Source organism: Diachasma alloeum, unplaced genomic scaffold, assembly GCF_001412515.2.
Source record: "Diachasma alloeum isolate Michigan unplaced genomic scaffold, Dall2.0 Dall_scaffold_00494, whole genome shotgun sequence".
NCBI classification, from domain to species: Eukaryota; Metazoa; Arthropoda; class Insecta; order Hymenoptera; family Braconidae; genus Diachasma; species Diachasma alloeum.
The window spans coordinates 622,817-646,334 of NW_021680627.1; the positions used below are offsets into that span (position 1 = coordinate 622,817).

At 39.0% G+C, this 23,518-nt stretch overlaps 8 protein-coding genes across 9 annotated transcripts in view; 3 read left to right on the forward strand and 5 right to left on the reverse strand.

Annotated features, from left to right (window-relative positions):
- Positions 1-241: 241 nt before the first annotated feature.
- Positions 242-2,350, reverse strand: LOC107042572 (60S acidic ribosomal protein P0). The gene is made up of 5 exons (XM_015263667.1): positions 2,265-2,350; positions 1,841-1,932; positions 1,341-1,751; positions 777-1,121; positions 242-500 (listed from the first exon to the last, which is right to left on the reverse strand). Exons 2-5 carry the CDS (start codon positions 1,892-1,894, stop codon positions 357-359), a joined length of 954 nt encoding a protein of 317 aa, XP_015119153.1. The 5' UTR covers positions 1,895-1,932; positions 2,265-2,350; the 3' UTR covers positions 242-356.
- A 48-nt stretch (positions 2,351-2,398) lies between these two features.
- LOC107042604 (serine palmitoyltransferase 1) lies at positions 2,399-4,323 on the reverse strand. The gene is made up of 2 exons (XM_015263709.1): positions 3,223-4,323; positions 2,399-3,146 (listed from the first exon to the last, which is right to left on the reverse strand). The coding sequence occupies exons 1-2, from the start codon at positions 4,118-4,120 to the stop codon at positions 2,638-2,640; spliced, it is 1,407 nt and encodes a 468-aa protein (XP_015119195.1). The 5' UTR covers positions 4,121-4,323; the 3' UTR covers positions 2,399-2,637.
- Positions 4,324-6,571: 2,248 nt separating this feature from the next.
- On the forward strand, positions 6,572-13,698 carry LOC107042602 (adenylyl cyclase-associated protein 1). Its single transcript, XM_015263707.1, has 7 exons — positions 6,572-7,123; positions 7,228-7,461; positions 8,252-8,609; positions 8,698-9,418; positions 9,618-9,824; positions 13,160-13,303; positions 13,387-13,698. Exons 1-7 carry the CDS (start codon positions 6,652-6,654, stop codon positions 13,468-13,470), a joined length of 2,220 nt encoding a protein of 739 aa, XP_015119193.1. The 5' UTR covers positions 6,572-6,651; the 3' UTR covers positions 13,471-13,698.
- A 227-nt stretch (positions 13,699-13,925) lies between these two features.
- Positions 13,926-15,826, forward strand: LOC107042606 (N-alpha-acetyltransferase 20). Its single transcript, XM_015263712.1, has 6 exons — positions 13,926-14,262; positions 14,347-14,371; positions 14,462-14,552; positions 14,965-15,094; positions 15,160-15,296; positions 15,358-15,826. Exons 1-6 carry the CDS (start codon positions 14,210-14,212, stop codon positions 15,441-15,443), a joined length of 522 nt encoding a protein of 173 aa, XP_015119198.1. The 5' UTR covers positions 13,926-14,209; the 3' UTR covers positions 15,444-15,826.
- On the reverse strand, positions 15,720-16,324 carry LOC107042607. Its single transcript, XM_015263714.2, has 2 exons — positions 16,291-16,324; positions 15,720-16,153 (listed from the first exon to the last, which is right to left on the reverse strand). The coding sequence occupies exons 1-2, from the start codon at positions 16,322-16,324 to the stop codon at positions 15,846-15,848; spliced, it is 342 nt and encodes a 113-aa protein (XP_015119200.1). The 3' UTR covers positions 15,720-15,845.
- A 1,084-nt stretch (positions 16,325-17,408) lies between these two features.
- Positions 17,409-20,323, reverse strand: LOC107042601 (myosin-G heavy chain-like). Its single transcript, XM_015263706.1, has 2 exons — positions 17,980-20,323; positions 17,409-17,894 (listed from the first exon to the last, which is right to left on the reverse strand). The coding sequence occupies exons 1-2, from the start codon at positions 20,176-20,178 to the stop codon at positions 17,664-17,666; spliced, it is 2,430 nt and encodes an 809-aa protein (XP_015119192.1). The 5' UTR covers positions 20,179-20,323; the 3' UTR covers positions 17,409-17,663.
- Positions 20,232-22,256, reverse strand: LOC107042547 (adenomatous polyposis coli protein-like). Its single transcript, XM_015263611.1, has 4 exons — positions 22,069-22,256; positions 21,794-21,947; positions 20,308-21,728; positions 20,232-20,252 (listed from the first exon to the last, which is right to left on the reverse strand). The coding sequence occupies exons 2-4, from the start codon at positions 21,909-21,911 to the stop codon at positions 20,232-20,234; spliced, it is 1,560 nt and encodes a 519-aa protein (XP_015119097.1). The 5' UTR covers positions 21,912-21,947; positions 22,069-22,256.
- A 99-nt stretch (positions 22,257-22,355) lies between these two features.
- Positions 22,356-23,518, forward strand: part of LOC107042605 (ras-like protein 2) — a 5,297-nt gene continuing 4,134 nt past the window's right edge. For both annotated transcript variants that reach the window (XM_015263710.1, XM_015263711.1), the window contains exon 1: positions 22,356-22,881. In XM_015263710.1, coding sequence (XP_015119196.1) covers positions 22,777-22,881 — 105 coding nt within the window. In that variant the 5' untranslated portion in view covers positions 22,356-22,776. The remainder of the gene's footprint in view (positions 22,882-23,518) is intronic.

Here is a 23,518-nt window from a genome sequence, read left to right on the forward strand (position 1 = left end):
TTACGATGCACGGGATCATTTCTGATATGATTCATGAGTCAAAACGAAAAAGTCAAGTCATCTTTCGTTTTTTCTTCGTTGTTTTTATAATGATACTTAGATTAGATAAAAGTATTTGATTCCATAATAACATGATGAAAAAAAAAAGAGAAATTGTTTCTTCGATGTAACGAGTCGAGCAATAATGAGGCCTTGAGCAATTCTTGGCAAGAGTGAGGGAATGGAGGCAGGATAACAATAATTTTTATGATTTTTCTGTACTTTATTCGGACGTCGGTACAAAACATCAGCAGCATAATTCCCATTGAAGAAGAATATCTGCGGTCAATAGAACAAAGTCAGGGAAATATTTCCATTTAATCGAAGAGACCGAAACCCATGTCGTCATCCTCAGATTCGGATTCTTCCTTCTTCTCCTCCTTCTTGTCAGCAGCTGGTGCAGCAGCGGCGGCGGCTGCTGGGGCAGAGACAGCGGCTGCGGCGGCGAATTTACTCGGGTCCTAAACAAATGCATTATTTTTCATCAGTTGCGAATTTTAAATTCTGATATCAATTGTTGGATGACAAAAAAAAATTCTCAGACTGCATTTTTACGCAAATTTACAACAGAGACGAGGACGCGCCAGTGGGTTCAGCTTTTCAGCTCTGACACGTGATTCCTCATCTTCAGACGTGTTAGATTGTCATCATTATATAGATGAGGAAATTTAAAAACAGTTTCATCTGGTTTTAATTGTTTGATTTAATAGCTCAACATTGCGCATCCATCGAATTACCTTGATGTATTCTTTGATGGTGGTAGCTTCAGCAAATTCAACCTCAGTGACAGCAGCAATGGCCAACAGATTTTTGAATCCGTTGGCGATACTGTGCGGAACACTGGCAACAGTGGGATAACCAATAGCCAAACAGACTGAAGCCAAATTGGCAACACCAGCCATGAATTTCTCACGGAGATCCTCGGGTTTGATATCGAGAATCTCTGGTGCGAAAATAGTGCCAGAGTCGTACACCTGCTCGACCAGAAGACCATATGAGAATGGAGAGATGTTCAACATGTTGAGGAGAGTTGCTTCTGAAGCTCCAACTTTGTCACCAGGTTTCAAAATGTGGACATCATTCTGTGAAATGACAAAATTTGATTTAGAAATTGCAACGCCAGGTGGAGTAAAATGAATACTTGAGACATTTTTTGAAATTTTTATAATTTACTTGAGTTCAGCCTGAGCTCATTACAAAGGGACAGAAGTATACCCTCAGAGGGGAAAAAAATATTTTTCCAAGTTTTAACATTTGAAAAAACGTCCAGTATTCATTTTGCAATGAAAAATTTTACTCACGATAATTTCAATAGTACCCTTGGAAATCTTGGTTGGGATACTGAGGGCCTGGAAGAAGGATGTTTTCTCAGGACCCAATCCAGTATTTTGAGCTGGAATGATGACGCTCAATGGTGCAATGGCACCGGCTCTTGCGGGGGCTCTGACTTTGTTCTCAAGCAATTTATCCCTGACCTCGACGAGGTCTCCACGAGTGAAGACAAAGCCCACGTTACCTCGGATGTGAGGCAGGAGCTTCTCGAGGGCAGCGTTACGCTCGATGTGACCGCGAATTGCTTTCCTCATCATGGTGTTCTTTCCCATGAGCACGACAGCACTCCCTCGAAGGGACATGCGAATCTGCTGCATCTGCTTTGAGCCGACATTGTCCGCGCCCACAATAAAGCATTTTGGATAATCATCCAAAAGTTGCTGAAAAATAATATTTCATTGTTACTGTGACTTTCAATAGAGTGACGTGATTTTTTATGGGATAGGAGGATTTAAATGAAGATTCTTACGATAAGTTTGGTGAAGTAGCTAGACTTCCAGCTTGCCTTGTCCTCCCTACCCATCTTGAAGTGAAAATAGGGATTTCAAAATCGTTTAAGGACTGAAAGCAAAATTTTTTTAAATTAAAAATCATGTAATTTTCATTAGCTTCAAAAAATTTATCTAGTTTCAACGGAAATTTATCAAGCTAACAGAACACCATGTGGCCATTTTACAGTGCTAGTGAATGCTTATGCCACATGGCATCATAACCTGTACACATTTTATTCTGCACATATTTATATATTAATGACCGTTTTTATGTAAATCTATTTGAATTTTAGAGAAGATATTTGAGTTATGTCGATATGAACAATAAGATGAAGATTTATGACAATGGAATAGGGCAATTCTTACAAAAAAACAATGGAAAAAAGGAATGCATCAACTTACCTCGGCAAAATCTACGGGCGCAATGGACGAGAAAGCGGAAACCGACAGTCAGCCCGGAAATCCTCAACTACTGTTTCCATGAAGCGACACACCCCAACGTCATGCATTACCGCGCCAAAAATTCGGAAGAAAAATTTAAACCAAGTGTCATGAATTTATTTTTAACACAAATTATTGAATACACAAATTCTTTAGTAAATATAAATTGAAATAATTTATTCTCCAATATAACTTGACTATTGATTGGAATTATTATAATGATTCGGAATTGTTCGTGTGGATAGGTAAATACTAAATATAATCCGCTCTGAGTCGTAAATAAAAATGATAAAAATGCCTACTTATTTCTCAGAGGGAAGAAATACTCTAACAATTATAACTGAAAAACCTCGTTTGAACATTTCTCCAACGTTTCGACAGCAAAATCGAGATCTTTCTCTTCAAGAGTGTTTGAAACACATATTCTCAAGCTAGGACGAGGCAATTGCCTTTCAGTATGGAGATAAACGGGTGTTATAATCGCTAAATTCCTGTTGATGCACTTATCAGATATATTCTTCAACAATTGATCCTCTTCCTGGCGATTCTGCTCCTTTCTCAAAAACAGATGTTTCACTGGAGACTCGGGTAGGGCAGAAAGCTCAAAATGGTGCAATCTACTGAGGCGGGTGTGGAGATTGATACAATTGTCTCTGAGCTTTGTGAATAGATCATTCGATTCCTGTTCCATGATATCGATGGCGGTAATTGCAGCTGCTGTTAGAAGGGGTGGAAGGGAGGCTGAGAAGCAGTAACCGAGTCCTGATAATCTTTGATGTTCAATAACGAACGAGGATCCAACGCAAAAGCCACCAATCGATGCCACTGCCCACTCTAATGAACCTGAAAAAATTCACCACCAATTAATTTCTCATTATTGCCAGTAAGAAAGAAATTTAAAAAACCAATTGGCCCTTACCCACAATCATATCGACTTGATGCCTGGGTACTCCAAAATATTCCGTTACTCCTTTACCAGTGCGACCGAGAGTTCCAAACGAAATCGATTCATCAATAAAAAGTCGAAGTTTGTATTTTCTGCAGAGAGCAACAAGTTCTGGCAATGGACAAATCAGTCCAGTATTCATGTAAATTCCCTCGATGACGAGAAACTTCCGGATTTTCTCAGCTTTTTTCGGATTTTTCGCTTCGACCTGTGCCTGCTCAATCAAGAGACGTTCCAAGTCCTCAGAGTCATTGTGTTTGAAGAATTTAACAGTTGATCTGGATGCGTCAAGACCTTTCTGAATAGGAAAGTTGACTTTTTCATCAGTGAAAATGATGTCTCGACGTTTGCAGTATGCAGGGATAGCTGAAGCAACTGTGCTGAATCCATAGGAATAAACAATGGCCTCCTCAGCTTCCATGAATTTAGCGAGACGTTCCTCAAGGTCTAAATGGACATCAACGGTACCATAGAAGCCCCTGGGACCACATGATCCAATGCCGTACTTCCTCGTCGTTGAAATAGCCTTTTCTTCAATTCTTTTGTCTGCCAAAAATCCAAAGTAATTATGAGTTGCCAGATTCAAGCAATCTCTTCCATCAATTGTTAGCCTTTTGCCTATCTTTGAAGATACGAGCCTTGGTGTTAGAAATGGATGATTTTGATCGACTTCAGGCACCAAACTCTCTGGACGCCATTCCGCAAGTTTCTTCTCAACTTCTTCATCGCTCACTCCAACACGTTTAGTCTTCCGTGATTTTGAGAGAAACCAAATTAACCACAATCCAATAAATGTTCCAATTACTATTTCATATTGACCACTACTTCCAAAAATATTAATCGATTCCAACAATTTGTATTTTACAGGCATTGTGTTGTTTTTTTAGGCTAAATGGCAAATGCACTCAAGTCCAAATTCTTCACTTATTATCCTCCAGGTGAATTGAAATCTTCTCAAATTTTGAGAGACTATTTGCGGCATGGGTTGGGCTATTATGTTTAATTATCTTTTCGATACATTTTTATAGATCCGATAAACTCAACCGGTGTGTCTTTGGTTGTGTTGGCGCATCAAATGAGTATAACAATACGCAGGCGCATGCGTTACATGAATACAAGCCCAGAGAGCTAAGGTGAATAATAATGTTTCTGGAGTTTGGCAGACGCCCATTGAATGAACATAGATGTGTTGTTCTATCGGTGTTTTACAGTTTCCCGTATTATTATTACAAAGGTGCTCTTGATCTCCTAAAAGTTCATCGAATAGACTGATTAATTCTCTGGGACATTTAACGTCGAGGAAAATAATTGCTCGTGCGGTACGGTGAGTAAATTCATCCAATTTACAATTTCTATCGGTGCATTCTGTGCAAGGAGATATCACTTATCCCGTTGAATCCTTGCATTTTGACATTGTTGAAATTTTTCGATTTATATTTGTTTTTTCTTTTCTTCATGAAAGTTCAAAGTGAAAACAATAAACGGGTGATACATTTGTTTTCCTTATTTTTCACAAAGGATGCAACGATTAGATCTGCTGCGGTTCCAACACACTGTGAATCATCAACCCCTCCCCCTTTCTCCCCTTCGTATGCATAAGTCTACGATATTCAATATTCGACCTGAAATCATCGCACCTGCTCTCTTTACAATAGTCTTGGCTAAAATATTCATTCGTGATAAGCCTCTTCCATGAGGAATTTGCCCGTATATGGTCGTTACGTTTGAAATAGATTAGATTTGCCGGAGTAATTGCAAGAGATTTTTTATAACGGCATCATTATAAAGAGTTTTAGCGGATGAGTCCTTTCGTGTGGCTTCAGCCGTAAAGAGTATTGAATTATTGCACCAGTAGGTCAGGCTTTACTTTTTTTAGTTTCATAGAATAGTTATTTTATACCATGTCTAGACTCTTGTTCTGCTTTTGAAATATATTATGCTCTTCTGTCACTTCGTATCCCAAAAGGTCAATTCCTTTTCAGTCAAAATATACAGTTAATTCTTAAGAGGTCATCAGATTTCCGAGGAATAGGAATATTGATGAATATTCAACCAAATTTCTCATTATAATTTTTATAATGTAGATTTTGTGGCTCATCGGCACTTGCAAGGAATGTATATCTCAGGAGTAACGGTCTGAATGTGTCCCCACTCAAAAGATTTATGGGACTCAATTATTTTCCATGTTTGAGATGAAATTCGAGAGTGGAGAACTCATCGAATTCAGTCAGTTGGTTTTAGTCATTTCGTCACTCAGCACCGCGATTCTTCCTCATTAACTGGGGAATTATTTTTTGTCATCGTTATAATAATTTTATTTGGAAAAGTTATATAATGCCGTACTCAGAATTCAAAGAAGACGGATTCAATGTGCAATCAGACAGAGCTATTTACCGGCATCTATTGAAAATCTGGAAAAATCGTGAGTTTGTAAATTCTTTTCTCAATACTACTGTAATAATTTCACCGTGAAAATTGGGAGTTTATTACTGTAAAATTGTAGCACCACTCAGTTGATTGACCTGAAAACATTAATATTTCATTTCTGCAACGGTATCACATTGTTCCAATTAAAATACACGCATTTTATTAATATACAGTTGTTTTTGTAACTGCACATAATGAAATTGGAGACGTGCATTTTGCTCACTTAAAGTAATTTACTCCAGCAATTACCCTTTCGAGGGAACTAATATGTTCCATCCATCGATGGAGGTGATCGAGGGTGAATGACTTATCGTTGCGTGAATAAAAAAAAGTTATTTCCTCATAGAAAATTTCAGGATATACAATTTCGGGTCTCGTCCGCATATTTCGGGCGGCAGCACTGCGAATCTAGCTCTGGTCGAAAGTCTATCAGTAACTGTGCGGAGGACTTGAATTAAACCAAACGGATATGCTCCACCCCAAATAGGCAATAAAACGCGATAATTGTCAGCGCCTTCACACTGTGATGACTTCACCCTGTGCGATATCTATAACATTTATATTAATCATTATCTGCGTAATATCGAAGGAGTGGCTTCTGAGAAGTATCCTACAAAGTTCATATGTATACATAGATCGCTACAGAGATTGTGGTCCGACGTCGAATGTGCATTCCACGCCCACGATTCTGCTACTCAATTTTCGTATTCCCATTTCCATTTGAAAATAAATATTCCATTGTCAGTGCCATATGAAATGTTCGTTTCGGGTTGTGAAAAAGAAGCGCAATTATGCCGATATAAATGCGCAATAGAGAGATTCCCTAAGTTAATAAGAGGATTTTTTTACAAGTGTTGCAATATTAAGCCGCTCAACATTATTAAATGACTGTCAACGTTTCACAAGCAATTCCTAGTATCTCGCCGTGCAATCAGATAGAATAATCGCATAATCACCGCAATTACAGCATCAAAAATGTTCTCTTGCTGTACTTGCAACAAAAACTCGAAGAAAGCCGGTGGAAAAAAAAACAAGGGAAATCATCAAGACGATGCAAAAGGTGCTGATGAAGTGGAAACCCCCGAGGGTGATTATGGCCAGACAATGACAATTTCAAACAATGAAACGACTGAGAAATGGAATGGTGATACCAAAGATCCTACGGAAAGAGGATTAGATGATGATATTGACAAGGTAGATATAATTGAATCGAAATCATTCCATTCGGAGGATAACGTTTCGGAACTGCCGGAGGAGCCTTCGAATGTGGAGGAGGAAGAAAAACTGCAATTAGATATTTCATTGGAGAAGAAAATACCAGGGCCCCCGAAAATAGCCTGTCTATTCGAAGCTCCTGCATACATAGAGAGAACTATGAAGGATGGGCCGGACGAAGATGGAGATGATTCCGTCTTCGAGAGCTCAGTGCACGCCGATAACCCATCAGGTACAGATTCCAATGAATCGAATTTGAGGTTTTATTAGAGTGCATTTATGAATAGCCATTGATGCATCGTGACAAGTATGACGAAGCTGTGAATTGTCCCATAGTTTCTGAACACGAAGCGCGATCAGACAGGCCCATCATAAGGTGGCTATCGCAGGAGGACGATGATGCAGTTGATGAAGTACGCGGAGGAATGCAGGAGCCACCAGCAACCCCAGTTGCAAAGGATGAACTCGCACTGAGGCGACACCGATTTTTCTCTGATCTCATCGATGCTACTAAGCACTCGGCGGAACATAGAGTGAGATTCGATCCACTCGGTCCATTGATTCATCCTGGTTAGGAACCATTAGCAATCATTCACTCGATGTTATCAAGCATGATAAATTTATTTAGAAATATTAATACACAACCAGAATCATATTAAAATCCCCGCATTATTGCGCAGTGCTACCGCCCACGTATATTTCACTCTTCTCTTTCTGCCTGTTCTCAAAATCCCCCAAAGTACGATTTTTGCGGGTTTTCTATTTATAAATTTCGGGGGTATTCTAGATACCTCATGACATTTGAGTCTCATCTATCTGTCTCAGTTCGCTGAGTAGTTTTGGAAGGTACGAAGCGTTAAATTCATTCGTATTGCGAGTGAAAAAATAACTTGTTTTTCTTCCATAGGTCGATTTCTTCAACTATTGTTGTTAGTGTTGGATGTTTAGAAATGAAATTTAGTGGAAGATTTTTCATAGTTCGGATGAGAAATTATTATTTCACGAGAATCTTTCACAATACCGCCTGATGTATAGATCAAATTTGTCCACTATCGATTCATTATGTGCCTTCCAAAATGTTGCCAAGACGGAAGAAAAACAAACGAACAAAAAACTAGTACCTCTGTAACGCTTGCGACATAATTCCGTGATGTCAACGACTATGATTACAGAGTGGAAAGACTATTTGTGTTACACTGCGTGGATCTATATTTATTTGAATCGTTGACGAATTCTGATGTGAAATATTCGGGTTTTTCGGGCTCATAAAAATATTACTATCGTTCATTTCATGAGACTTCATTAATTCATGACACTGTAGACGAATGGACATTATTAATCATACTGTGCAATCCTTCAGGTTGTGACACGGAACGAGAGGATCATCTAGAGGAATTAGTAACCCGTCTGGAGAACGTAACCAATCGTCTGGAAATTCTTCCCACTAAACTCTTTACTCTGACCCAAGAAACAGGAGTTCAAACTCAGAGCTTCTCACCGAAGAAATCTGATCATTCGAGCCCAGATACACTCTCCATTGAGAGCGTTGTGGAACTAGGAAGTCGTGACTCTGAAGAATCCAGTGTTGCTCCAATCATCATGTCGATTGTGGACTATGAAGACCTTCTCAACGGACCGGTTGCTGAATTTTTCCAGCTGAGTGGAAAAATTGGAGGTGATGTTGCTGCCCATAGTAAACTCGTGGAGAAAGCATTCCAGTGAGTATTGTTGAATTTCATCAATTATTTCGTTTTATTCAATTGGTTTTGAAGAAAATAAGTAGTTGTAACATATTTTTTTGTCTAGGATACAACTGGAGTTCTTGCGAATGGCGGCAACTCGTTGCGCTCCCGCCAATCAGTCAGAACAAATGGCTCTTCTATCCCCTATGTCATTGCAAATACACGCGATTCAAGAATATCGTGAAAAGAATCGCGGCTCTCAATTCTTCAATCATTTATCCGCAATAAGCGAGAGTATTCCGGCACTCGGATGGGTAGCGGTGGCTCCAACTCCAGGTCCATATGTCAAAGAGATGAACGATGCTGGACAGTTTTACACAAATCGTGTATTGAAAGATTGGAAAGAAAAGGGCAAGACGCATGTTGAATGGTGCAAGGCGTGGGTACAAGTACTCACCGAACTGCAAAAGTATGTGAAACAGCATCACACAACGGGCCTTGTCTGGGCTAAGACTGGCTCAGCCCCGCCACCACCACCCCCTGGTGCAATGCCACCACCACCTCCATGCATGCCAATTGGTGAATTGAATACATCCGCGGCTAATGACGATAGAAGCGCACTATTTGCCCAGATTAACCAGGGTGAGAATATCACCAAGAGTCTTAAGAAAGTTACATCGGACATGCAGACACATAAGAATTCCTCGATGAGAACCGGTCCGGCGCCATTCAAAGCACCGGTTGTTTCGAATTCGAACACTTCACCGATGAAAACTGTTCCTCCAGCGAGTCAGCCCATTGACAAACCACCAGTTTTCACTCGAGATGGCAAAAAATGGCTCATAGTGAGTAAAACAAAATTATACCAAAATTCATTCTTTGGAAAGTATAATTATTCCCTCTGATGATCCTAGAATGAATAAATTGTCCTCACGAAGATCACTTAAAGAGCTCGAAAAATCGTACATTCATTACCGTCGTTCCAGGGAATGCAAATGGAGAAGAAGTCACAGCACAATAATTTTGAATTTTTCCTGCTTCTAGGAATACCACAAGGGCAACAAAGATCTCCTAATTGATAACCCGGAAATGAATAATGTCGTTTACATGTACCGATGCCAGGATAGCACCTTGATTGTTAAAGGGAAGATTAACTCAATTGTCATGGATTCATGCCGCAAATCTTCAATTGTATTCGACTCTGTTGTCTCCAGTATTGAATTTGTTAATTGCCAAAGCGTACAAATGCAGGTATGTGTCATCATGATTTTTATTAATTTTCTGTCACTTGATGTACATGTACATGCAGTTACATAAGTTTAGCGCGGGTGGGATGTTTATAAGTCAGAGATGAATTCCTGAATTGAGCTCAATCTGGGCTCATTACGGCAAGGGGGAATTTTCCTTTACGAGGAAAAAAAATTATCGCATTTTAACAACCGTTCAATCCTATTCTCTCCCAATCTTTCCGCCGAATATCACACAAGGGTATTCGTATCGATGATGAATTTTCTTTGAGGAACCACTTCAGAGTCTTTTGATTGATCGTCGGTATTTTGACTGGCACTAGAGCACACGATTGTTACGATTTTTGAAACTCCTGAGTTCTTAATATATTCTGTTAATCCTCGAATTTTAAAAATGTTTTCTTTGATGTAATCTGAGAACTCTTGGGAGTTTTCCATCTTCATTGGATTCTGATGTGGTTCATTTATAATGTTTATGTAAATTATTGTTTGTTCTTCCGAATTATGATCTAGAATGTCCTCATTTTTACTCAAGCATGTTGATGTTCTGTTGGAGTCTTTGTCAGTTGAAATTTGAGATTTTTGAGATATGGCCGGAGGAGTCCTGCGAGGGTTACTGCAGTGATCTCTACTCTTTTTCGTAGAACGGTCGTTGAGCCTTGACTTCAAAACGGGAATGCCTGACTTGGATCTAGATTTGAGATGATTTTCTCTTCGAATACAATCTAAACTTGAACTTCTGATTTGTTCCTTGATTTTGCATTTTTGGTGTATTGAGTCTGGAGAAATTTGTGGGGTATTTGATCGCTTGGAGGACGTCTCATACGTCCTGGTAGTTCCATATGACTTACTTCTGCGCGAGGATAATTCAATACTACTTTTACTGAAATTATTCTTATTGACATTACGCTTGATGCAACTCAAATTAAGAGTATTTCCTTTTTGGAATGGACCTTCATTGCGCTTCGGTTTCTCAATACTGCTGTCAGTAGAAGTGCTGGATAATGACAAGTTGCCCTCATGGGCAATTTTTGTGAGAGCAACTAATTGCAACTTGGATTCATGTGCATTTTTTATTCCGTCACTCTTTTTTTCGGGATAATCCAAACCAGTAGGATCTATTATGTCCTTCAGACGTGCTATTCTCTCTCGAAATTTGTCGGATAGTACATTAATCGTGAAGTTGAAACCCGTGAAAGAATTTTTTAATACCAATGGCTCAATGTATTGTAAATGTTCATCCACAAATAATTCATTGGTCCACGAATTTTCAATTTCTGTTAGCGCAGTGAATTTTATATTCTCCAATTTCATAAACGCCGAGCAACAGTTGTCACTCTCAATGATCGAATCATTTGTTATATTTTCTTTAGTCCGAATGCTCGGAAAAATGATTATTTCACTAGGTACTTTCTTTGATCCTTCGCCATCATTAGTATCGCCAAAATAGTGTGTATCATTTATTTCATTGTCATGGATATTCAACATCAGTTGTTGACTTTCTCCAGCAGTTATCGTTGGAGTTGCTTGTTCCAATGTAGTACATGGTATAGTAACTGCTCCCTGATGAGTTGGTTCAGGATCTTGAGTATCATCTACTTCCACAACTTCTTCAAAATCTCTATGTGCATTTACATACGTATCATTCGCATTTAATTTTGCTTTCTGATTCTCATGACAGTCATCACAGTCAGTGAGTTGTTCGTTGCAACTATTTCCAGACTGCTCCTCGATTATACTGTCTAGGGGTTGGGATGCATAACTATTTTTCACAGCAGGAACCAGTGAATCCGCTGAGTCCATTGTAGTTTCGTTGTCGCCAGAGGGTATCGTCTCCGGGAAATTTCCTAACTCATGCGAATTGTCTGTTTCTATAATGGCAGCTTGGTTTGGTTCGTTGGTAGGGTTCGTTGGAAGTGGTAGAGTTGGAATTTGTGAAAATTGGTCGTTGCCCTGAACTTGCCCAGCCATTTGTATTGATTTATTTTCGCTTAATTGAGGAGTATGAACAAAATCTTCAGGAATGTTCTTGACTGGAGGATCATCACTTTCTGCAGCACCGCTCTGCAAGTCACTCAATTCTTGGAGAAAACTGTCCAACAAATTCACCTCTCTAGCAGTTTTTTCTCTAGTCAAATTCATCCCCTGTTCATTTCTGTATATTTTCAATACTGTATGAAGGCTCTCCAATCGCTGACGCACTTTACCCAGTGTGATTTTGGTTGATGTGAATAGTTTCGCAACGTCTGGAGAATTGCTGAGGAGTTTCAGCGGAATTTCTACATATCCCTCGTCGCTATTTAATTCATCACTCGCTTGGCATTGGATTCCCGTGGATTTTCGTATTTGTGGAGTCTGACATTTGATATTGATGTGCTTGTTTGATTGGATACCTTTCACACATTTCTTGCAGGCTTTTCGTTTGGAATGAGCCTTTTGTGTGATACAATTTTCATCGAAAGTATTTGACTCGTTGAGTTGAAATTTCAAATTGTTACGTTTCAAAATGCATTCGGGTATGATTTTACTGTACCAGGAATTATGGCTATCAGGGGCGAACAGATCCACTGCCTGATTATCTTCTGTCTTGATTATTTCTGAATTGCCATTGATGTCGTCAGGAAGAGGCCAAGATCCGTACTGCATTCTGTAGGCTAATACATTGACTCTCATTTCAAGATTCTTGAGTTTGAAATTTATACCATTGAATATTTGTTCCTTCATTATATTTTCAATGATCTCTGTAATTTTCGACCAGAAAGTGTAGAGGACGAGCAGCATGCAGCAGACCGGAGTGATTACCTGACAATAATGTTTAAGAATCAAGGAATTTCCTGGAAAATATTATGTTTGAGGTTTACCCGCCATAATACTCCATCGGTAACAGTGACATAGTCAATAACATCAGTGACAATCTCAGACCAGAGATAATTTAGGATTGTAAAAGGACATGATTTCCAATCGACTTCGCAAATCATGCGAACAGGTTGGACATTTCCACCTGAAAATGCATTCTGTAATAATTAGACAATTCCGAAATCCCTTGTTCATCATAATTACCGAATTGCCAGTGAATTTTTCGATCCCATAAAGCCATCTTCCTCTGAGATAATTAATCCGAATGTGTTTGTCGATAATTTTCAAAGATTTTTATAGTGGGCTGTATTCATTGTATGTACTATAGCCGGACTAGAGTTTATTTTCCCCTTGGAAAAATTGAATTTCTATTGTTTTCATTGAGCATTCAATACATGCGACTACGTTCAGAAGGGTAAAGAAATTATTATCAAACTGTAATACATAATCTGCATTAATGCTGATGTTATTTTTTTTGCTCAGGTCCTCGGAAAAGTACCGACAATTTCAATAGACAAGACTGATGGCTGCCAGATGTACCTCAGTCCTGAGTCTCTTAACGTCGAGCTCATCAGCAGCAAATCAAGTGAAATGAATGTCATGGTACCAAAAGGAAATGGGGATTACGTACGTATTTGATTGCCTGCCAATTTTCGCTGGCATAGAGTGACTTAATTATAAAAATTAACCATTAAACTTGATATTTCTAGGTGGAGTACCCAGTGCCAGAGCAATTTAAGACCACCGTAAGCCCCAAAGGACTCAACACAATAGCAGTCGACGCACTCGGCTAAATACGATAAAGCTAATAAATAAGTTTTTCAAAGTTCCCAAAATAATTGTAATGATTCTTTTTCTCTACTAATGAATTTTATACGAACAGTGTCATGAGAAATAAGACACAAAATCTTTAGTTGATAAAAGCATCAATAATAATCCCAAAATTGATAATAATTTAAAATGAGAGAGACAGAATAAAAATATTGGCTACGAAAAGACTAATAAAAACATCATAACTCTAATTATTCAGCATTTTCAGTGAGTCGTGGAGATCAAGTCAAGTATACCCATTTCATACTCAATATTGATATCAATAATTTATTCTATTGAATTAAGGATAATGATTTGTTCATAAAATAAATTTCTCCAGACTAACGATTATCAAATGAGTAACGTCTTCTAAACTTTAGTTGACTGAAAAATGGTATTGATCAAATAGTCCCGTGATGAATCCTGTTTTTCCTATCCTATTTTTTTGCAATTGCGACCCCGGATCCATGATTCACATTGACAGTAAGTCTGAAAATTTACCATTCAGCATTGTTTGCGCATGCGTTATCCTCTAGAACGCGAGGGGGCTCTCACACGACGCATTTTGTGCGTTTTACCATTTCGGCTGCTCTCACTAAAATTGCAAATTTATCGCATAAATCTCTTCATTGTAACTAATTAATTGCACAAAACAATATAAAAAACTATCAGGTGTCAAACAATCTTATCAGTAATTTCGGTCTTCCCTTCAGTCCCGTTGAAATGTCTATTATCAGACCACTAACCTGCAACGACTTATTCAAATTCAACAATGTGTGAGTGCACATTCAGTCATTCCATTATTATCATCTTAGCTTCATTACGCTAAATCGTAAATTTTTTTTATAATTTCATTTCAGGAATTTGGATCCCTTGACGGAAACCGTATCCTTTTTAATGAGCAAAATTGGAATTCCTTTCGAAAGTACCCACCATTTGTGTTTTTATATTTTCTTTAATTGTAGCAACAAATAGTATGGATTACCCTTCTACATGCTGTATTTAGCCCGATGGCCCGAATATGTACAAGTGGCGGAATCTCCCAGCGGAGAACTCATGGGTTACAGTAAGTTGATAATAAATCCTTTTTTCCCTTTGAAAAAAAATTCATGTAACGTTTTCTGCCTATTCAGCTATCATTATTAAGTCATATCTGGCTGTACTTATAATTATATTTTTACATATGTATAATTATTTTTGAAATTGCAAGTATAAGTTTAAAATTAGAATACATGAAATTGTTGAATTTTAATAAGTTTTTCAATTCACTAATTACAACAACCGGGCTAAGTATAAATATACTTGTAAAAAAAAATTGACTATACGGTCTAATGGATATAATTATAGCGCGCGGCGCGCACTATATGTTAATAAAATAGAATCGTGCCTATAAACCAGATGAAAATACCACTTTTGAAGATCTTACCGATAAATTATAATCTACATATGTCATCACAGGAGATGAATTACTTTTGCAGTTATGGGAAAAGCGGAAGGCCGAGGAGACTCTTGGCATGGCCATGTAACAGCACTTACTGTCTCTCCAGATTATAGACGACTGGGTCTCGCTGCTAAACTCATGAAATATCTGGAGGAAGTCTCGGAAAAGTAAATATCATCATTAATAAACATCCTGCTCCAATGTGCTTAAATGGAAAATTGCGAATTTGCAGGAAACAAGCATATTTCGTCGATCTCTTCGTGCGCGTCAGTAACAAAGTGGCAATTCAAATGTATCAACAGTTGGGCTATATTGTTTATCGAACTGTCTTAGAATATTACAGTGGAGACCCGGACGAAGATGCCTATGGTGAGAAAATTTAAATCCAGCCACTCTTCATTGTCAATAACATTCTGTTCTCTTTTTTCAGATATGCGAAAAGCACTCTCGAGAGATTTTTTCAAGCAATCTGTCATACCGCTGACCCATCCTGTACGTCCGGAAGACGTTGAATGACATACGGAGGATGAATAGATATTCACTGACCAATGACACAATTATCAAAATCATTAGTTGCTCCACTAGATTGCAAACACATGAAATATCTCCATACATAATCACAAGGTGAATATCAAATTCATTAGTTTTTATCACTGACACTCTGGTCAATTGTCACTTGGATACCTAGAATTTGTACATGATAATACGAAAGGCGTGAAGGAAGAAGGATAAAAAAGTGTGAAAGATGACGAGTTGGAGACTGAAGCCTCATTTATTTTTCTACGTGTTTGAATGTCTTTTAATAATTGAGGAAATTTGATTTCATTGCGTATTATTAGAACTATTAATGATACATGAATGAATAAATAAAAAATTATTGATCGAACGGTTGATGACAACATACATGGTAACTATTTATTATGGCCGTTGATACGCCTGATACGGCACTTCATAATGACCCAGAGATTCGTGATGGCTCCTTTCGTGCCAGCCGTCTGCCACTGGTGTGTGATAGAGACCGTAATTAACTCCGTTGGTCGCTATTTTCTTGAGTCCCTGAATACTTGAGAGCATGAGGGCCAATTTCGCGAGAATCAGAGCCTTTCCTCCGAGTACGGCGAGGAATTGAAATCCCATTGGTATGAGAACGGAGCCCATAATCAGGAGACCCATCATCATCATCGGCATCAAGTGTTGGTTGCGTCTTCTGTGATGACGTCTTCGGCCTGGCCACATTCATATGAAAGAAAATGAATAAAAGGCAAATTACTGCATGATATTGCTTTTGACTTTTTTTAAAAATATTAACAACTCATTCAATTGCTTCCCTTTGTGATGACAATTTTAAATAAATGGCAATCACCTTCAACTAAACCATCCCCCGAATTTTCTCTCATTGCTTCTTCAGTTGCATTCTTAGATTTTGTCAATTTTTCTATATTAATCCTCAATACGTGTGTTCTAAAGATCCTTCCGAAGCGCGCGAATACAATGTCTTTCCAAGTTTTAACACTCTCTCGGCCACGTGTCTCCCCAATTCTGTGGGAAAAAATAATGTTCAGTTATCTGCATCCGTCATACAGCCGAGGTATAATTGAACCGGTAATTGCTACTACTCACTTGTCATGTTGCCTATCGGCGGTATCAGTGAGATTTGTCTGTCTGTAACGCACCAGGTCGATTCCATTAACAACGGGTATCACGTCATCAGATAGTACGGCATCCAGGGCGATAAGAGCCCTGCGTTGTAAACACTGACGCAGAATATCCAAGAAAGGTTTACGGCTATTTGAATCGGTTAATTTTGGTGAACAATTTTTCAATAAAGCATTTAGCCCACTTGACCAATTTTCTGAAATCTGGCAGTGCAAGCTACTCGTGAAAATGAAAAGAATGAGGCAGTAGCTCAAAGGATGAAGAATCATCTGGAAAAATCAAGGAGAACAACTAATTTGACCAACAATTATCGCAAAGAGTCACTTCAAAGTCACTTGAACTTACCGTAATTGTTATAAAAATGTATCGAATAATCACTGGCAGAGTAAAAATATCTTACAGGACGAAGACTCAACGGAACACTGTACTGTTGTACAGAGTGTTCCGAAGTATTTATGCTTTGAAATAAATAGGGTAAGGTGCCATGCGACGGGAAATACGTATGATCGAATATCCGTATTTTGAATTAAAAGAAAAAAATAGGAAAATAGTGGAAGGAAGGCATCGAAGGGGATCCAGGGTAGCGGCGGTCAAAAGGCCACTGTACTTTATGTTCGTCCAACCCTGACGTATATAATTTTTAGCATCGAATCATGGACCTTGAATTGGCTTTTGTGTCACATCAATATGAGTAACAATTTACTTCCCCCAACAGGTCAGAGAATTGGGAGTATTACATACTTGTCATCCGAGGCTGATGACCAGTTCATTATCATGAAAATTAAAGTGAATTAATAATTTTTTCATTTTCTGTAAAGTTTATTATGTAGGAATTATCATTTCTTACATTTTGATCCACTGAAATATTTGAAACTAAAAGTACCAGAGGAACACATGATACTTTTTAATGAGCACAATTGTCAAAAGTCAACGAAATAATATTTCAACCAATATTTTGATGAATTTAAATCACAGTATATTTTAAATTGGATACCTATATTCTAGGTCACATAGTCCTTCGTCCTATCAGCCATCCTTTGTTGAATACTAGAGTAATAGGTTTTCAATAAGTTGATAATTTTAATCAAGCGTAGAATTGATAGATAAACTACTAATCCCTGAAACAACTGAGAAATTACAAGGAGTATCTTCAGTAACAAAGTCAGACATTTCATCTCTAGCACCGTGTGGAATAAGATCCTTTCTTCGAGACATGTGTCCCGGCGAATAGTTCGGTGATAATGTTACATTGTATATACGTCTAGAATCGTTCGGTATGATGGAAGAGAAATCTTTGATCGAGATGGGGGCCTGGAAGAAAAAAGATTCCCACATGAGACAGTGTTTACTAAATTTTCAAGAATTGGGAAAAGATAATGGTATGTAGGCATGCTACCTTAGGCATTCCCGATCGAATGCACTGAGCCAATATCATCTCCTCTTCCTCCTCAGAAAGACTTGAACTTGCTTCTGACTGGGGTGATTTCAATTCCTCCTGGATATTGTTGTTTCGTGGAGTGGTTTCAAAAGTTTTTTCAAGTTTTTCCGATTGTCTCGACGTTGACGGCTTGGAAGAGAGAATATTTAATTTAGCTTTAGGCATGGCAGACTCTATGCACTCAGCGAGAATAGCATCGTCATCGGATTGATTGGGACTCTCATCCGAGGAATTATTGGACTCCTGATCTTGACCGATGATCATCCGTTGACGAGGCTGGCGACTCTCGTGCAATGTTGATGATAAGAAACCCTCACATTTCTGGCCAGTGAGAACTATACTGGGGCTCATGGGTTTCGACATTCCTGACTGTATGCACTCGTCAAGAATTTTTTCATCATCGCCAGATGAGTTTGAACTGACATCGGACAAATCGTTGAGAGATTCTCGCAGTTCTTCGGGTTTTTCCGAGTCTTCTAATATACTAGGCATTGATAATGCCGAAAGATTGGATTGAGAGCCCACTGGCGAAATATCAGCAGGTGTGTCTTCTGTACAATAAATATGCATTGTATCCGACGTTATTATAGGTACGTCAAGAGCTAATTTTGTTTTCATCGTCGATGCAGCAGCATTCCTCCCCTGACAAACAGCCGAATCGAGTCTATCCAGTGTCGAACTAGTTTGATAACGAATTAAATTCGTCACTGATGTTGGATACGATTTCGGCGACTCTGCTTTTTTAAAATTCTCTCTATATCTGTTATTTTGTATTCCCATGTTGATGCAAGCCGCTAAAATATCTTCGTCGTCCTCTCCGTCGCAGTCGCTCACTTGTTCATGATCTTTGTCATTAACAGCCGTTTGAAGGCCCTTGAAATTTCCTTTAGATTCCAATTGATCATGCAATATTGAAACATTGTTTGCTTCGCTGGGGAAGGTAAGTGCACGCTTCAGTGCTTCTGGCAGTTTAGGCTCGTCATCGATGGTCAAAGAACTCAAACTAGTAGCAGCTGAAAATTCAATCGGAGTGGATTCCTCTTTGAAGGCCGCTGTATCGTCCTCGAATACACTATTTTTCCCTCTCTGATGTGCATATTTTGGCAACGAAGGTAATCGTAGAGGACGTTCCTCCGATGAATTCTTGCTATTATTACTTTTATTATTATTATTACTATTATTATTAATATTATTATTATTATTATTACTATTATTACTACTATTGTTGTGATTACTACTATTATTCTTAGGACTCGGTGGAATGGTCTGGGTCGGCGAATCTGGAAGCTCACTCGGCGATACTGCGCCACTGGTTAATCTACTAAAGTCGCTAATTATGGAACTCCTATCGTCATGAATCGAATGCTGCTCGAATCCACTGAGTGAACCGAGGGAACTGCATCTTGAAAACATGAGTGGTGTCTCCTCGGCATAGTAATCCTCACCACCAAATGTAACTACTTTTGATTCCTTATCAATAGATTTTTCTTGCTGAATCTCCACTTGTTCAGTGTCATCAGGTTCTTCTTTGATCTCGATGAATTTTTCATCCTTTCCATTGACACTATTGGATTTGTCAGAGTTGTCATTGGTTAATAAAAGTTGGTTTTTCGTTACCACTGCTCCACTCTCCAACGAATTCAATGAATTGGCTCTAGAAACACCACCAGATGCTTGCTCATCGTAATAATAAGTCACTTTAGGCGACTGTACACTACTTGTATCTAATATCACTATGTCAGAATCATCATTCTTAGCCGAATCAGGCATCTTTTGCGACACTTCCTCCGATTCCACGTGATTACTGCATTCATTAAACTCTTGAATTGTTCCGTGAATATTTTTAACCAATTTTTTCGATGTTTCCCCGTCTTTAAGATCCTCCAGGCGCAGATCTGACATGGAAGTAGCTGTAGAAAAATTGAATGGAGTCTCATAAGGAGTCCCTTCAGTGCAATATGTTTTGATAGTATCCTCTTGCTCTGTTCCTGCATTGAAATACTGTCTACCCTCGTTCTCCTCATCGTCTGTATCATCCTCGGCATATCGTAGGCTATAGTCAGTCGGTTGATCCAAATCGGTTTCTGCATAATCCCCGAATAAATTTTCATTCCTCTCCGAAAATTCCTTATCCCTTGTGGCCGATTTGTTTTTCATATTGGACCTTTGTTTGGCCGATGCGTCATTATCGAGATATTTCTTACTGTAATCTACCGGCAAATCTCCATCAGCTTCGTAAACAGCGACACTGGCTTGACAGCCTGTCTCGAAATAGGGGGAGCTAACCGGTGATCCCTTTCTTTTCTCATTTTGAGGTTCATTCGACCCAGACTCATCGAAGGAATTGTTCGATTGGATGGGCTCTTCATCCCCCAGGGGACTCGATGGGGGTCTGGAGAAATGTTGATTCCAGGCTTTATCCGACAAGGGAGGATCACTCTCGGAACTCGCATTTGGATTATTCTCAACCGTTGCTTCGACAATTGGTGCATGTGATTCCTGTGGCTTCAAGGCTGTATCAGTTTTCGTTACACCGGAATTAGTATTAACTGGAGGAGTCAATTGGAAGGCATTATTATGTCCATCTTTTGCTGTTAGAAGATTTTTCAAAGCATGAGATGCACCTGTTGAGATCATTTTGTGTTTTGATTGTACAAGATTTTGAAGTATTGGCACTGCTCCCAGTGTCCAGAGTGTTTTCTGATCCTTCGTACAACGAGCTGATAAATTCCAAAGAGTGCCGCAAGCGTTATTCACAATAATCAGACTTGGAGAGGTCAGAAGTTTGACTAAAATATGCAGGCCATTTTTATTCCTCAATATTTGCCGATATTTTTCCTCAATTGCTACATGGCTAGAAACATTCCTGATTATGCCACTGGCATTCTCGATTATAGCCAGCCTTTTCGATGGCCCCTTGAAAAGCAACATATCGATGAGGAATTCTAGGGCTCCATCAACAGCACATATGTCAACTTTATTGCTGGCACAGTGTGCCGATAAATTCCAAAGTGCCGAAAGTACTGACTTCAATGTTGATTCTCGTCGTGTTTGCATTGCAACTCGTGTCAAGTGTGACACCGAGCCCATTTCACGTAAAACTCTCTTGGAATTAGAATCAGCTCTCCACGACAAATTTCTGAAGACACTTGCTGTCACGTGATGGAGATCCTCGTTGGAGCTCTTCAACTGCTCCACCCAAGCCTTCACAAATCCACTGCATGAGCAGAGGAAACTGTTATTCTTACTATCGTTTGATGTTAAAACAGTCAAAATCATTCCTGCGTAACGACGAAGAGCTAAACAATTGGGATCGTCACTCGATGAGCCATGAATACTGTGGTCTACCTCTATGACCTCTGCTATTGCATGAAGACCACCCAGTAGGCTTATAGTATTTCGATGTGTCTCGATGAATGATAATTTGAATAGAAAGGACATTGCTGGGATTGGGTGCCTCAATGATGACGATGATGATGATGATTCCTCCTCCGCCTCTTCTTCTTCTTCTTCTTCCTCCTCATTCCTCAAGGATCGACTGTATTCTCTCAATTGCTGAATCAACTCTAGTATCTGGAGCTCTTGATTATCCTCATCTTGATGCTGGGTAGCTCTGACAATATTGTAGAGTGCTTTGGAAGCACCTGTTCGCACTTTGGGACTCTGCTCCGGCGTATGAATCAATTGGATTAGAAGAGGAAGACATCCTGCAATTGGATAACATTACATTACAAATTTATTTATTTTATTTATGCACCGCGAGTTGATTTACCCGACTGTCTCATTGCGGAGCAGTTATCCACTGAAGTGCTCAGCGATAACAAGGTCGCACTTGTGTCTTCTCCCGCATCTCCAAGCAACATCCCAAGAAGACCGTATATGCCATCCATGTTCCTGTCAAATGCTTTGCATTCCCTACCTACAGTCTGGCAATTACACAACAATCAGTCACAACTGATAGAGACTATAATTTTTTTTATCCCATTTTTTATCAACAGGACAACAGGTATGAAAAACACAAGATACGAAATGTCCATTTATCCATACCCATAGGTGCACAGGTTCTTTTCTTGATCTCTCCTCATAACCAGCAGTAATTTTTCTGATGAATCAAATGACTGGCACTTGTATTGTTGCTCACTGATTGCAACAAAACAGTGTAGGTTAGATTTGTTTATTTTCGTTGTTGGATAGAGAGAAGCTCTGTTGTGAGACTTCTGTCAGTGAACGCACGAGACGCTAGTTTCGATCACCAACTCTGAATATGTGTGGGTGTGGTGATTACTTCGTGTAGGTACTGTATGTGTATACGACGATTCACGGAAAAAGCAACGGGCATCTTTCGGTCTTTTCGGTCTTGCTATGAAGCACACAGATGGCATCGCTGAAACTGTAACGTTTATCATTATAATAATCATTTTTTGATTCTCTTTCATCGTCGTATATATATTCGGTTGAAGTCGGCTTGGCCGTCGGTTGATGCTGTGAAATCAGAAGGAGGAGTTCAAGGCGGAAAGAAAAAAAAGGGAGGAATAAAAGAAAGGGAGCAATAAAGCTCACAACACTACGCTGAATGAACTAAAAAGTGACATTTGTGGATTTTGTATCTGTGTCTGAGTCAAGGACTTTCCGAAACTGACCAGCACAGTAGGACTGAAAAGTTGCCAGAAGTTTGAAAATTATTCTGTGAAAAGTGTCTCGAGTGGTGAGAATAAGTGATTCATTGTTAATTGATATTGACTGAGGATTAAAAATATGTCTCGGCCCAGTGACAGGCAGAGTTATGCACAGACATACAAATTAGTTGTTGTGGGCGGAGGGGGTGTTGGAAAATCTGCCATTACCATACAGTTCATTCAGGTATATTTTTTGTTTTTTTTTCTTGCGTATTTGGAGGAGGAAACAGAGGAAGAGATAGAGAATTACGGAGAGATTTCGTAATCTTGATGTATGACGTTAGCATGCCATTGCCATTATTAGCGCATCAGATTGCGTGAAAGCAACAAGTTCAAATGTGTAGCCAAAGGGGAGGCCAAAATATTGATCTCTTTATGCATCTGATTTAGATGTGAGAGGAAATTTATTGGTTTTCCTATTGAACATTGTTTCGTTACATTATTGTAATAATAATGAAGAGAGATTTTTGATATTGTGTGGGAGGGCCGTCGTGGGGTAATTCATGACAGGTCTGCGTAGGTTCGCTTTTCAGGCCTTGAACAGTCCATGATGAGAGAAAGACAAAAATCAAATGGAAAAAAAAAGAATCAATAAGTTGCAGTATATTGTCCACAATAACGAAAATGAAATCTTCCTAAGCTGTATCCATCCATCGAATCTAATCAACTGGAAGGATAAGCTTAATTGACATTGTCAGGAGAGATGCAGACTCGTGCGATACATGAACATATTCGGAAATCTGTCCTACTCATTGTTATTTCTTGATAACGTGGGTGTGATGTTTGTTGCCTCCTACCAATCTTCAGCCCCCCCCCCCCCC

Excerpts from the sequence above, each read along its gene's own strand:
- LOC107042572 (XM_015263667.1), bottom strand. The coding sequence starts at position 1,894 with ATGGGTAGGGAGGACAAGGCAAGCTGGAAGTCTAGCTACTTCACCAAA. Across the intron at positions 1,752-1,840 it reads GCTACTTCACCAAACTTATC|CAACTTTTGGATGATTATCC; the intron begins GTAAGAATCTTC and ends ATTATTTTTCAG. Across the intron at positions 1,122-1,340 it reads AGGGTACTATTGAAATTATC|AATGATGTCCACATTTTGAA; the intron begins GTGAGTAAAATT and ends GTCATTTCACAG.
- LOC107042604 (XM_015263709.1), bottom strand. The coding sequence starts at position 4,120 with ATGCCTGTAAAATACAAATTGTTGGAATCGATTAATATTTTTGGAAGT. Across the intron at positions 3,147-3,222 it reads TCAAGTCGATATGATTGTGG|GTTCATTAGAGTGGGCAGTG; the intron begins GTAAGGGCCAAT and ends GAATTTTTTCAG.
- LOC107042602 (XM_015263707.1), top strand. The coding sequence starts at position 6,652 with ATGTTCTCTTGCTGTACTTGCAACAAAAACTCGAAGAAAGCCGGTGGA. Across the intron at positions 8,610-8,697 it reads CTCGTGGAGAAAGCATTCCA|GATACAACTGGAGTTCTTGC; the intron begins GTGAGTATTGTT and ends TTTTTTGTCTAG. Across the intron at positions 9,419-9,617 it reads ATGGCAAAAAATGGCTCATA|GAATACCACAAGGGCAACAA; the intron begins GTGAGTAAAACA and ends TCCTGCTTCTAG.
- LOC107042606 (XM_015263712.1), top strand. The coding sequence starts at position 14,210 with ATGTCTATTATCAGACCACTAACCTGCAACGACTTATTCAAATTCAAC. Across the intron at positions 14,372-14,461 it reads TGGATCCCTTGACGGAAACC|TATGGATTACCCTTCTACAT; the intron begins GTATCCTTTTTA and ends AGCAACAAATAG. Across the intron at positions 15,297-15,357 it reads CCCGGACGAAGATGCCTATG|ATATGCGAAAAGCACTCTCG; the intron begins GTGAGAAAATTT and ends CTCTTTTTTCAG.
- LOC107042607 (XM_015263714.2), bottom strand. The coding sequence starts at position 16,324 with ATGAGAGAAAATTCGGGGGATGGTTTAGTTGAAG. Across the intron at positions 16,154-16,290 it reads GGGGGATGGTTTAGTTGAAG|GCCGAAGACGTCATCACAGA; the intron begins GTGATTGCCATT and ends GAATGTGGCCAG.
- LOC107042601 (XM_015263706.1), bottom strand. The coding sequence starts at position 20,178 with ATGAAAAACAAATCGGCCACAAGGGATAAGGAATTTTCGGAGAGGAAT. Across the intron at positions 17,895-17,979 it reads TTCGATCGGGAATGCCTAAG|GCCCCCATCTCGATCAAAGA; the intron begins GTAGCATGCCTA and ends TTTTTCTTCCAG.
- LOC107042547 (XM_015263611.1), bottom strand. The coding sequence starts at position 21,911 with ATGGATGGCATATACGGTCTTCTTGGGATGTTGCTTGGAGATGCGGGA. Across the intron at positions 21,729-21,793 it reads CTCCGCAATGAGACAGTCGG|GATGTCTTCCTCTTCTAATC; the intron begins GTAAATCAACTC and ends ATCCAATTGCAG. Across the intron at positions 20,253-20,307 it reads AGAAAAGAAAGGGATCACCG|CTGATGGAGATTTGCCGGTA; the intron begins GTTAGCTCCCCC and ends CTGTTTACGAAG.